This window comes from Parasteatoda tepidariorum, chromosome 6 (assembly GCF_982258835.1).
Source record: "Parasteatoda tepidariorum strain Cologne lab strain chromosome 6, Ptep-v5.0, whole genome shotgun sequence".
Taxonomy (NCBI): domain Eukaryota; kingdom Metazoa; phylum Arthropoda; class Arachnida; order Araneae; family Theridiidae; genus Parasteatoda; species Parasteatoda tepidariorum.
In genome coordinates, this window is record NC_141760.1 from 59,822,517 (window position 1) to 59,834,984 (window position 12,468).

General features: G+C 29.7%; 1 protein-coding gene and 1 long non-coding RNA gene across 5 annotated transcripts; one reads left to right on the plus strand and one right to left on the minus strand.

Annotated features, from left to right (window-relative positions):
- Positions 1-810: 810 nt before the first annotated feature.
- Positions 811-4,248, minus strand: LOC147808069 (uncharacterized protein C15orf61). The gene is made up of 2 exons (XM_087165930.1): positions 3,831-4,248; positions 811-1,067 (listed from the first exon to the last, which is right to left on the minus strand). Exons 1-2 carry the CDS (start codon positions 4,225-4,227, stop codon positions 943-945), a joined length of 522 nt encoding a protein of 173 aa, XP_087022056.1. The 5' UTR covers positions 4,228-4,248; the 3' UTR covers positions 811-942.
- A 363-nt stretch (positions 4,249-4,611) lies between these two features.
- Positions 4,612-8,895, plus strand: LOC147808070 (uncharacterized). 4 transcript variants are annotated; one of them, XR_015434701.1, is made up of 3 exons: positions 4,612-4,864; positions 5,129-5,334; positions 7,851-8,895. It is a non-coding gene; the product is annotated as an uncharacterized LOC147808070 (long non-coding RNA). The 4 variants fall into 4 exon arrangements; XR_015434702.1 differs by lacking the exon at positions 7,851-8,895 and adding an exon at positions 6,997-7,132 and having other exon boundaries at positions 4,673-4,864; XR_015434705.1 differs by lacking the exon at positions 5,129-5,334 and having other exon boundaries at positions 4,673-4,864; positions 7,851-8,107.
- Positions 8,896-12,468: the final 3,573 nt, after the last annotated feature.

The window sequence follows — 12,468 nt, forward strand, 5'->3', positions numbered from 1 at the left end:
ACTCAGCTCAGTAGGTGCACATGCGGACTCGGAAGTCATCAAACATGTAAAATGATTAGTGCTTTCATATGCTGTTGACCAACAGTACGCTGGAATGGATTGTGATTGAATGAATTGTGAAAACGTTGAATAGAGCAATTTAAAAAGCACATTTTTGCATAATTCATGGCAAAAATCAACATGGGAAAGAAAAAAAAAGGGAAGATTAGGCACTTTTTAAAAACACCCCATGAAAAAAGCACATTTAAGGACTTTTAGAAATCGAAAATAAGCACCTTTAAGCATTTCTTAAAAACGCTACCCGCCATGATATATACAATAAAAATATTAAAAAGAACTTTCTTTTTGAATAATTAAAAAAATATTTAAAGATCCATTGTTTTCTTAAATACGTTAATTTTTTAAATAAATTTAACTACTCACTCCAATGCTTCTTTTAAATATTCTGAAGAAAAGATAAAGCTTTCTAAAATTTCTGGTTCACCTTCCAAAAATATTAAACAAAATTAAATATAAACATTAAAGCAAAATTAATTTATGAAATAAAGTTATTGTTTCAATATGAAATAAAGTTATTGTTTCAATATGAAAAAAAGTTTATTGTGACAATAACTTGGAAGAAAAATTATTTATTATAATTACATTAAGTTCTAATTCTAGTTTTCAAAATTTTTAGTGTTATAAAACCATTTAAAAATAGTTACCCCTATTTGTTAAGTTACTGAAATAAGGACATTTTGTAACATAAGAAAAACAAAAGCACACATATAGAAAAACAGAAATGTGATCAAAATTAAACAAAAAATTATCGAGTTTTAATTTAACTTTTAATTTTTCACACTTGGACAGAGCAAAAACATTTGTGCAGTCTACTTAGAAAAGTTTATGATTGTTGTATATTGTATTATAAAGAATATAATAATTGTTTATTAATATAATATATCAATACATGGATGCTTTTTCTTCAATTAAAAAATATATTTTTACATCACCTAAAGAAGTAGAAACTATTTCTTCATGTTTAATCAACATGGATGCTCCTATTCCATAAGCTAATGTGGGCAAACCTAGAATGAGATAAAGAAATATTTTACATAGATCAAACACAGCTGTAAAAATTAATAGAAATGGAGGAAAATTAAATGTCTTTTATTGTATAGAAATTATGTTTCACCTTAAAATACCAGAAAAATGTTATATATATCAGATCCAATAAATTATGCAACTATGAAGCAGCAGTTTTTTAAAATGCAAGCAGGCTGCCAATGTCCTCAAAAATAAGTATTTTATAACTAAGGTATTAAAAAAGTTACATTTTATCCATATATGAAAACATAGTAATTATTAAAGTGAAATGAAATAGTCCAAAAGCTTTCAATATACAAGAAATATCCAATCGAGTAAATAATAAGCTCACCGACAGGCCCAAACCATTTGCAAGAATGAAACAGGGATAAGTTGGATTGAGTTTTAGTAATAAAACTAGTTTCGGACTTAAAATCATAAGGACAAACTTATTACAATTGGAGCAACAATAGAGGATACTCAAATCGCCAAGTTATTTGATACTGATTTAATGATCGAAAACTGATTTAATTAAATTGAGTAAAATAGGAGAAAAAAACTTTTGCCAAAAGATTTCACATAAAAGATATTAAAATTCAATTCTGATAAAATACACTAAAAAACAACATAAAAAAGAAATGCATTAAAGAACACCATTTAAAACTATTCATTTTTGAGCTTAAATAATAATAGTAATGTAGCGATAAATATTACACATTAAAAATTCTCAAATAATTTTAGAATATCAGTTTTACAAATCCAATTTTTCTTTACAGTAATTTCATCCATAGTGAAACCTTGAACTATTGTTACTCCAATTTTTTGTAAGTACACAGAAAGTTAATTGTTTTGAAGCCTTCTGAAAATGTTGCCTATGGTTGTGGTTTCACCGTTTTCATCAGTATCACTTTTTGAGTTTCAGCAAAGGTTTCAGGAACTTACAACACAACTAGTTTTAACATTTTCCTGAATCGATGAATAAACATCAAACGCATACTTTGAGACAATGTCCCAAACTGTAATAAATCTTGTTCTCACAAGCAAATGTTGAAGTTCAATCAATCCTATTCTTTCAATGTGGAGTGACTTTATTATTTTGCAATAAATATAAAAAAAAAAAAATCCATTCATTTAAATTTATTATTTTATTTTTAAAAGAAAATATTTCTCCCATTTTTAAGGAAATTTAATTTAAAAAACAATCGGGAGAGAGAGATTGATGGAATTTAGTCAACTGACTTTTTCAAGACTGAAGAGTAGAACCTATGGTTACTGTATTATGTCCCAAAACAAAATAACTTAAATATTTATAATCGGTATAATTTTTGAATGCAAGACACAGGAATTTGCAAGTTTAAAAATGGGATCTAATAAGTACTATTACTGAGATAAGAATAGCATTTGTTACAGAACTGTTAAAACATTTTGATATATTCGGGAGAAGAAAAATGCAGGAACAATGGATCAAGATTCAACAGCAGCCAGTCTATAATTTATTATTCTAAAATTATTATTCTCAAGTGTTAGCTCTCAGTTTATCTCTGGAGCATTTAAGTTCAGAAATACCTATGAAAATGTTATACTCTTTGAGGACTGTGATTACCTGATTCTCACTTCACTGCCCATATATGAAACAAGCTTTTCTAACTTTAGCAGCAAAAGGATGTTATCTCAATTCGGTACTCTAGTATAACATCTCACATTATTTCGTGGACATTTATGTAACTAGTATACATAAACAGCAGTATAACAATTAGTAAATATATATATATACTCAAAGCAAAAGGATCTGTGGAAGAGGTTTTTACTGGGTAAATCTTAAAGGGATTTAACTAAATTAAAAATATTTTAAAATATCAATTAATAGAGTTTGTGGAGAGATTTCCGTATCGCTATCTGTTGTTTAAGATTGCAAACTTTTTAAAAAAAATAATATGTAGAGGTTTGTCTGAGGTTACAAGTTATGTCCCTTTGAGTTGGACCCCTTTTGTAATGTTTTATATTATTAGTTTCTTGTAGGGCACTGCTTGCAATTTGCCAAGGGGAGTTTTGATCGTGATGCAAGGAAGAATACTTCCGGGAAGTCCACCCCCGGGAGAGATTTTTAATAAAAATGTCATAGAAAGGGACCAACTCGAATGATATAACTTGTAGCCACTCCTGGGTAAACGTAAGCATCCTAAATAAATAAAAAATTGCAAGTTAAAAATCTATTCGGCTGGTGAGATTTCAGAGATTCGATTGTAATTGGCACGACAGATTCTGATATGGAAATATCCCCTTTGCCATGATTTGATAAGGGGATATTTCCGTATCGTGATCTGTCGTGCCAACTACAATCGCCAAGGTGACAAATAGATTTTAAACTTACGAATTTTAAAAAAAAACAACAACATGTAGATGTTTGCCCGGGGATGGCTACGAGTTATACCTTTCGAATTGTTCCCTTTCTGTGATGTTTTATTTTTGTTTCTTGCGGGTCACTGCCCGGAAGTTTCCAAGACTTGATTCTGCCACAGATCATGATACGGAAATCTCTCCGATAATTTTGCCGAAGATCACGTTACGGAAATATTACAGTTATTTTTTCTCGGTAAATTTGGAGCATATATATATATATATATATATATATATTTTCAAAACACGGGATATAAAAAGAATAGTGGGAGAACAAATCCTTGCCCATCCACATTATTGTCAACGCCCTTAACATTTTATCTATGTCATACATACGTTTACAGTTCAAAAGAAAAATGAATACCCACCTAAATTTAACACTTTTAATAACAAAAAAAACTTGTTTTCCAATTCTAAATTGTGATAAGGCCTTTTAGTACAGTGGTATTTAATATACGGATAACACCCTGTTCTAAGTATATGATAATTTATACCATCCACATCCCAATTAAAATGCGAAAGGCTAAAATGATCGTTGATTACATTTCGATACTTTACAAAATATGATGTCCATTGTGGATATTTTTTTTGTCTTATGTAACATGTTAACACTTCAGATGAGTGTGATTTTTTTGTTTTTAAAACTGGGTGATAATATAGATGCAAGCGAGTGAATGGTCCGTAAATTGTACGATTAATCATGAAACAAAACTTATTATTTACAAATAAAAAATTATCTAAGCATGAGAGCTGACGAATTTTCATGAAGTTGCCATTTATTTTTTAAAAACTTCATTGCGCAACATTTTATTTCTGTCACAACTAAAAATAAGAATGGACCAATTTAAAACAAGTTCAGCAACCTAATTTAACATTTTCATTCATTTTTCAGTAAATAATCATAAAAAATCATTATTTTAGAATTTTGTAAGAGTTTATCTAAATGAAATGGCATTGATTTCACAGTACTAATGCAACGTGTTATTAAAAACCTGGCAACACTCATCCGTAAATACAAAACCAAAGCGGAGTGTCTATTGCACCGATTATCGGCGCAGTAAAATTCATTTTGCTATCTTACCGATCAAATTTTTAACCAATCATAGAGCGTATCTGTCCACGTGACTCTCCGATTTTTTTTTCAAAAATAATTTAGCTCTGTTTATCGTAGTCGGCAGCTACAATTTTTGTAGCATCTTGATTATCTTCATATGAAGAATAACAAATAGCCATTCATGAATTTGAAAAAGAAAAAAGGACGATCTTCTGGAAGAGAGAAGCGAAAACTTTACAAAATGCTTCAAAGAAATTTAAAAAATTTGATAAGGCTCCGCTGGAATTGAAATACACATGGTGGAAGAGTTCATTAAAAAAAATGTACAGATAACAGTCGCCAATCCAAGTAAGTAAATTTTGTATTGTTTAATTAATTTTTAAAATTTGTTATTTAAATGAATTATTTAAAATGTGTTAATTGAAATGTGTTAATTGTAATGTCACCATGTCAATAGTCACTATACACCTTGTAAAGAACAATTTAACACTCTTGTTTTATATGTTCTCTGACCTGCTATCTATTATTTTATATTGTGTCTGCAAGCCCTTATAGAGTTTAGTTTATACATTTTTTATACGTAGTTTGTTTAAAAAATTTTTTATTTTCCAGAACCTTTACTCAAAATTGTCCAGCTGCTGTCTCCAGATAAACAATTTTTGCAGATGAAATCAATGAATGAGGATCATGACCATGTCCTCTCCGAATCTTTGTTCCGTTCTTCGCCTAAAGAAAGCCTGATACCTGTTGAGAACCAAGAGAAAGTTCAAGAATATGTGAATCTCCAAGTATCTATATTTCTGTTCCATTTCATATAGGTAAAAATTTTTCCTACATTTACTCTAATTATCTCCATTTTCTATCATAATATTGTTTGTATAGTTAAGAAATTATTTTGTTACTCAGAGTGATTTACACTGACTTACGTGTGAATATTATAATATCTATTTGAACTTATTGTTGTTGCTCAAATTGTTGTTAATGGAGATTTCTGTATCGTGATCTGCGGCAGAGTAATCGCAAAGTCCAGGAAACTTCCGGGCAGTGACCCGCGAGAAACTAAAAGAAATGTCATAGAAAGGGACTGACTCGTAAGGTATAACTTGTAGTTACCCCTAGGCAATTATCTACATATATCAGGGGTCTGTCCAGGCCGAATTTACTACCGTTTAGCGGTACCTTCACAAATTCAACTTTAGGAAAATGGTAGTTTCACAAAATACTTTTTCTTAAAATTTTATTTTTGTATCCCTTAAGAAACGATAAATCCATATTTTTGTGTTGATTTTTTAATATAATTTTTAATTTTTCACAAATTATGTCTAAATTTTCACAAAATAGGTACCTCTCAGAAAAACCTAGACAGACCCCTGTATATTTTTTAAAAAATTTGCAAGTTTAAAATCTGTTTGGCACCTTGGCAATTGTAGTTGCTTCGCCAGATCACAATACGAAATATCCCCTGTTTTTTTACCTTGCCATAATGTCAAATGTATTTTAGTTATATATAAGAGCATAGTAAATTTTCATATGCAGTCCTTGCTTTAAATTTTATGTATCCATAAAATATGGTTAGAAGCAAAGACACATAGAAAATTCAAATTCTGAATTTGTTTTTGACCAAGTAAGATAAGTTTTGAGGCAAATTTAATGTTTGTGTTCTAAAAATAAATTCAATGAAATACTTGTAAGTAAAGCAAGTACATTGACTTTAGTTATGCAAACTGTTATAACAATATAATTTTTTTAATAATTTAATGCATGACCCTTATAATAGTATTATATTAGTAAACAATTTGTTTCCGATTGAGGAAGAATATATTTGGAGTGTTATTATCATAAATAGTGATTTTGTGCTGACATTTAATATAATTCATATTTCTTTAAATATCTTTATTCACTTTAAATTATGACATAGTATTTTTTATGATAATGATCTTTTTTTTATAAGTTTTACTGTGTAAATATTTTTATTTAAATAGTATTGTAAAAGCTTAAAAATAGAAATAAATCCAAAAAGTTAATATAAAATGCATATAACAAAATTAAAAGGAGTTATAATAACGCATCATCACCAACTCACTAATACATATACAGTGATACCTCGAGATACGAGTTTAATTCATTCCCTAACCTTGCTCGTATCTCAAAGCAATTTTGCCCTTTGAAATGCCATTAATCCGTTCCGTCCCCAAAAATGCTACCCTCAATTGTTTTTGTTGTGTGTTTTTGAATAAGGAAAATGTATTTATAAATGACAAATACTATATAAAAACATAATAAAAGAGAATGTAAAGCAGAAAAAACTGCTTTTATAAAGTGTACATGCATATTTGTATTTTGGTTACTTAAATGCAACTTACACACAACTTAAATGCTACTATATGCTTAATTTTAGTCACTGCTTTTCTCTTCACTGGTCTTTGCTTTTTTAGCCAGATTTAAAAGCTGTCCAAGGAGGTTTGTTTCTTCTTTTTCAGAATGCTGGAGAAATGAGTTAGGCAAGTCTCATTAAATAGCTTCGATGTACTACCAGTTTCAACTTTTTCAGGGTGTTTCTTTTCCACGAACTGTGAAATTCTCTTCAATATTCCCAAGAATTCTTTTATCTCATTTGTAGAGATAACCTCCTCCACCTCTGGTTCTTCCTCGAATCCAATTTCTTGCAGTACGCCCGAATGCTCACCCATCACCAGGTCCGTGGATTTTCTCAGAGGCACAATCTCCTCCTCCGCTGGCACTTCGAGTTCAAATCCTTCAAAGCTACGGACTTAGCCGACAGCACAATTTTCGGCTATAGACTTCAAGGCTCGGTGGGTGAACGGGAGCATTGTCGAGGACGAGAAGGGCTTGCAAGGCCATTCCTCGTATCTCAAATAACTCGTATGTAAGGGCATTCGTATCTCAAGGTACCACTGTATTTGAATCTTTTTTTTTTGTTAAAGACACAATTTTTAACTCTAACATTATAAAATATAAATGCAACAATAATGTGAAAGGAACAAGTATATTAATCTTGCATTAAAACAATTTCAATTTGGTCAGATTTATTATTTTCCCTTCCTTAGCTTTTCTAACAGCACAATTTAGCAAATGAGATTACAATACACAATTTAGCAATTCTTTCTAAAATTAAAAAAGAAATTTCCTTTTTGTTTTGTTTTGCATATTTAAAAAAAAATCACTCATTAAATGGCCCAAAAATTAATTCTATTATTTATGCCGGGTTCCCATCGTTCTTAAAAACTACTTTATTTTTATTTTAGCAATTTTTATCTTCTGCAATGATTTCTTTTATCTAGCTTTTTTTTCTTAAAATATTTTATATTTTTAGGTTTAACGACAAAAGTTGTTGGTTTGAAGAGGAAGAAAGGTAATAGGCCCACTCCTTTTACAAGAAAAGCAGTTTTGGAGGGAAAAAAATATGCTTATGAACTGCTTTGTAGATGAAGAGACATTATCGAAGACCATAAATAAAGGCATTTTGAAGAAGCTGCTATAGAATGTGGTATAGAGAAGGTTTCTTCTTGTATGGAATCATGTGTTGAAATTAATGAAGTGAAGCTGTTCTTTACTTCTGATGGGTGGCTATTGGTTAAAAATGTGATTTTACAAAATCGAGAATGATGACATGGGAATGTTATTCATGCAAACAAGATTGCGGTATGGTGATACTATTTTGTGCGACTCTTATTCGCAGTGGTATCACTATTCCTGTGTCGGCCCTCTGCAGCCTCCAGAGCAAAAGTATTGTTCAAAATCTAAACTTTTTAGACTTTTTTTTTTTAGCTTATTTTGATTTTCTTCCTGTGAGATATATTTTGAATAGATATTTGTCATGTGTAAGCCAATTTTGAATAAATATTTGTCATGTGTAAGCCAACCTTATATTTTTTTTAATTCTGAAACAAACTTTATTTCTTAATTAGTAATTTTTATTGCCTTTTTTATAAAAAAAAATATTTGTTTAACCATTGTCAAATTTCAAGTAAATGTCCACATAAAAACTCATCATTTACCTTTCATTATTAATTTCTGATGGACTTCAATGACATAAATTTTCCCACCAAGTTGTTAAATAATTAAGTTTCTAGGTATAGGTGTTACCTATTTTGATAGAATAGTACTTTACTTTCAATAAATTTGCATTCAGTATGTTCCTTTTAACTGTAATTTATGTAGTATATGTTTCTTTCAACTTTGTGATTGCTTGCTTCTAATCCTAATTGTATAAATTTATATTTAGTTTTTTAAATCTGCTACATTTTTGTCCAATAAAAGTTTAGTTTCTTCCTGCATTTGTGTTTGATGAAATTTTGATAATATACAAGGTTTTGTATTTATAGAAATGTTTCGAGAATAAATTTTTAAAAAATCTACTCCTTTCTTTCCTACACTTAATCTTTAAATATTGATTATTTAATTCCTATTTATCAACTTCCTCTGTTTTATGAAGATTTTACTTTGAAAATTATCTTTTATATTTGATTCTTAATTTAAATAAGTGGAACTTAAAAAATTTTAACCTCCACAACATATGTATAATATCAAACATATATAGTACCAAACATGGTATTACTTTGATACAGGCACTGAAAAAATTAAATCTTATTTAATTAATTTTAAATCTTAAATGACAATACAAATAAATCTGAGTTACTTAACATTCCAGCAGTTTATCTTCACACAATTTTATTTTTTAACTTATTTTTGTGTCTACTCCAGGTTAGTGAAAGGACATTTTATGCTATGTCCCAGGTTCAAAAAACAAGTGCTTTAAATTTCTCAAGAAATACTTAAAGGATTATTTTGTAACTTTGAAGATGTTTAGTTTTTTGCGCATCAGACACAGATCTATAGCGATTCAGTTGAAATTTGAGACTTCTACCCGTAAGGCAGAAAAAATTCTAAGTTTAATTACAATAATTCTCTTAAGTGGTAAAGTGACAAATTTAGCTTTCAGTGGTCCAAAAGTAATCGTAACTTGTTTTGTCAATAGGCAGGGCTGATTACGCTCTTGAAAAATCCCGAATTTTTCGCTAACAGTGATCCTAAGATCAAAGGTTCAGACGTTTCAAAAAATCATTGATCACAGAAGTTTCTGGAAATCAAATTTTCAAAGGCGAAACTTAAAAACACAGTTTATTTTATTTGTTTGTAAGGGAGAGCCAGATACTTTATAAGCTTATATTCCTGATAAATATTTATTTTTTATTAGTAAATGGTTATTATAATCATAAACTCAAGAAAAACATACTGTAAAGCCTTTTTTTGTGCGTTGGATAGGGACCGCATAAAAGAAATCATACAAAAAAAATTATAAGTTATTACGTATAACAAACAACTTTGTACGATATAGTACCTAAAAAAAAAAAATTTATGCGGTGCTTAGGGACCGCATAAAAACAGTTGGACTTTAAAAAAATACATCAATGATTTATGAGAGAATGCTTTCAATTAAATTAGACCTAAAGAAATTTTAAAAATAATTAATTGTCCATGTACATGGAGAAGTTTTCAAATTATGCGTTAAATAGTTTGCTGCTACTCGTCGTAAGCAAAACACGCATCTTCTGAAATGGTTAACAATAGCTTGAAGATAGGATTTCAATTGATTTGTTTCTTAGTACCATAAAATCGGTTATCAGTTTTATGACGACGGTCGACTGGTCAATTGCTTGTAAACCTCATGAAGTGTAACTTTAAACACCAAATTGTATCTCAAAAATTTCAGAGTGACCCTCGTATGTACGTAACTGACTCTGCCTTATCAAGAGATTGTTTAAAATAAGTGAACAGAGCATCGCGAAGTCCAGATACATCGTTGTCAAGGAGAGACCACGTAATCAGAGTTCGTCCACAACATGTATATGTACATTGATAGGAAAAATTAAACTGGCGCTAACGCCGCTAAGATTCATATACCGCATAAAAATAAATCGCACAAAACCAAAATCGCATAAATAAGGACCGTACAGAAACAGGATTTACTGTATTTGTAAATTTTAATTACTTCTCCTGGTCATCATAGGTATGTATAAAATTTTAAATATATTCTAAGTAAACTAAGAAATATTGAAAAAAAAGGAAAAATCTGAAATAGACTAAAATTATGGAAGAAAAAAAACTTAACGCTTTTTTTTTTTTTTTTTTTTTTGCATCCTGACTGAATTAGGAAGTAATATGACCCTTCATCCATTAGTTACATATGTAGTTTTAGTTTAACACAAAAGAGAAATTCTTGGAAATTGATCATGATCCGATCTAACTGTACAAACAAGTACGCTTTTAAAACATTGCCCCTGTCCCTGAAGCTGATATGCCTTCAACCATCAAGATTAGAAGCAAAGCTATTTTAAACTGAAAATATTTTGCCATAGTAAAAACGAATTGACTATCCTTTAATGGCAGAAAGGGATGTTTGTCCTGAAATGTATCGTAACATACATTCCATTCGTTTTTCAGCCTGGAATGTACAATGCGCAACAAAAGGAAAAAAACAACGAACTGGACCACCCTGAATAACTTTTGATTTGATGATAAGATGTCTAGGACTTGCAAGTCTGTACTAAAATTAAATAGAAATCGCACTTTCTTCCAATAAGCATACCATTTTTGACGGATTTGGATTTCTAGACCCCAAAATATACGGGTAGCAGCAGTCCATGAAATATGGCGGTCAAGAAAGTGCTCCAAAGTTTGGACCTCTTAATGTTAATTTTACTTTACGCATTGTGTTACATCAAAATTTTTTAAGCGAATCGAAGAAAATTTTCAAACACTTATAAAATTCATTTATCCAAAAATAATTTTTAGTAAACTTTCATTATTTTTTATTATTTTATTCAATTTTGGTAAAAAAAACTTTTGAAAAGTTATCAAGTTTTATTGCATCAGTTTTTAAATAATATAATTTTACATGGCAAAATACAAAATTTGAGCGAAATCAGTCGAATAGTCTCTTAGAAATTGAATTTCAAAAGGGCTAGATATTTAAACTTCGATCTCTCAGGAACTATTCGATCGATTTCGCTCAAACTTTGTCTTGTAAAATTATAATTTTTAAAATGGGTGCAAAGAATTGTATACCTTCTTTTAAAAAGTTTTTCAACCATTATTGAATAAAATAATGAAAGTTCACTAAAAATTAATTTTTTGCATAGAATTATCTAATTTGCTTTAAAAGTTCTCGAGATGTAGCGAAATACACAAAATAGTAAGATTTATTACATTAACTTCTCCTGGCTATAAATTGTTGCCGCTTCCACCTATATTTAGGGGGTTCGTAAATCTGTCTGTAGCCTTCCAAAAATGATATATGTTTATTCAGAGAAAGTACTTTTTTTTTGTCTGACTTCTTCGTAACTTAAAATATCGTCGACTCTTATTAATTAGCATATTTGTGGTCACCCATCTCTTGAACCATTAAGATTGAGCCTTAAGCGTGAAGGTCTCTGATCATTAGATCAAAAGTTATTTGAGTGCCCTTAAGGATAAATCGAGGTATTTTTCAAAGGTAAAAATGAAATTAATATTTAAATATGTCATTAGGTTGAAAAGGGTTCAAATGAATATCTCAAAATTTACCTCAAATATAGCTCCAGAGGTATATGTAACAACCTGAGGTGCTTCGATCTTACATTTGAGGAGAGGTAGATATTTACTACTTTAAGGTGTTTCTTTTTCAACCTTAGGTTATTACTTATCAACCTGAAATATAATTCTTTACACCTATGGAACTATTTGTTCAACAACCTTAGGTGCTTCATTTTAACACTTCAAGTTATTCTGGATCTGCCTAAAGTGTATTTTTTGACAATTGCAAAGGTAATATTTCATTAACGTGAAGTGTTCGCTGCTCTACTCATTACATAACAAGAAAACTGACTTGAGCCTAAAATAGCTATTTTTAACGCAAGTAAGTAAGAATGTTGGGCCCAAGCATTATAAAT

Coding starts and splice junctions, on each gene's coding strand:
- LOC147808069 (XM_087165930.1), bottom strand. CDS start 4,227: ATGAAAATTCGTCAGCTCTCATGCTTAGATAATTTTTTATTTGTAAAT. Junction 1,068..3,830: donor ATTAAAAGTGTTAAATTTAG/GTGGGTATTCAT, acceptor ATCTCATTCTAG/GTTTGCCCACATTAGCTTAT.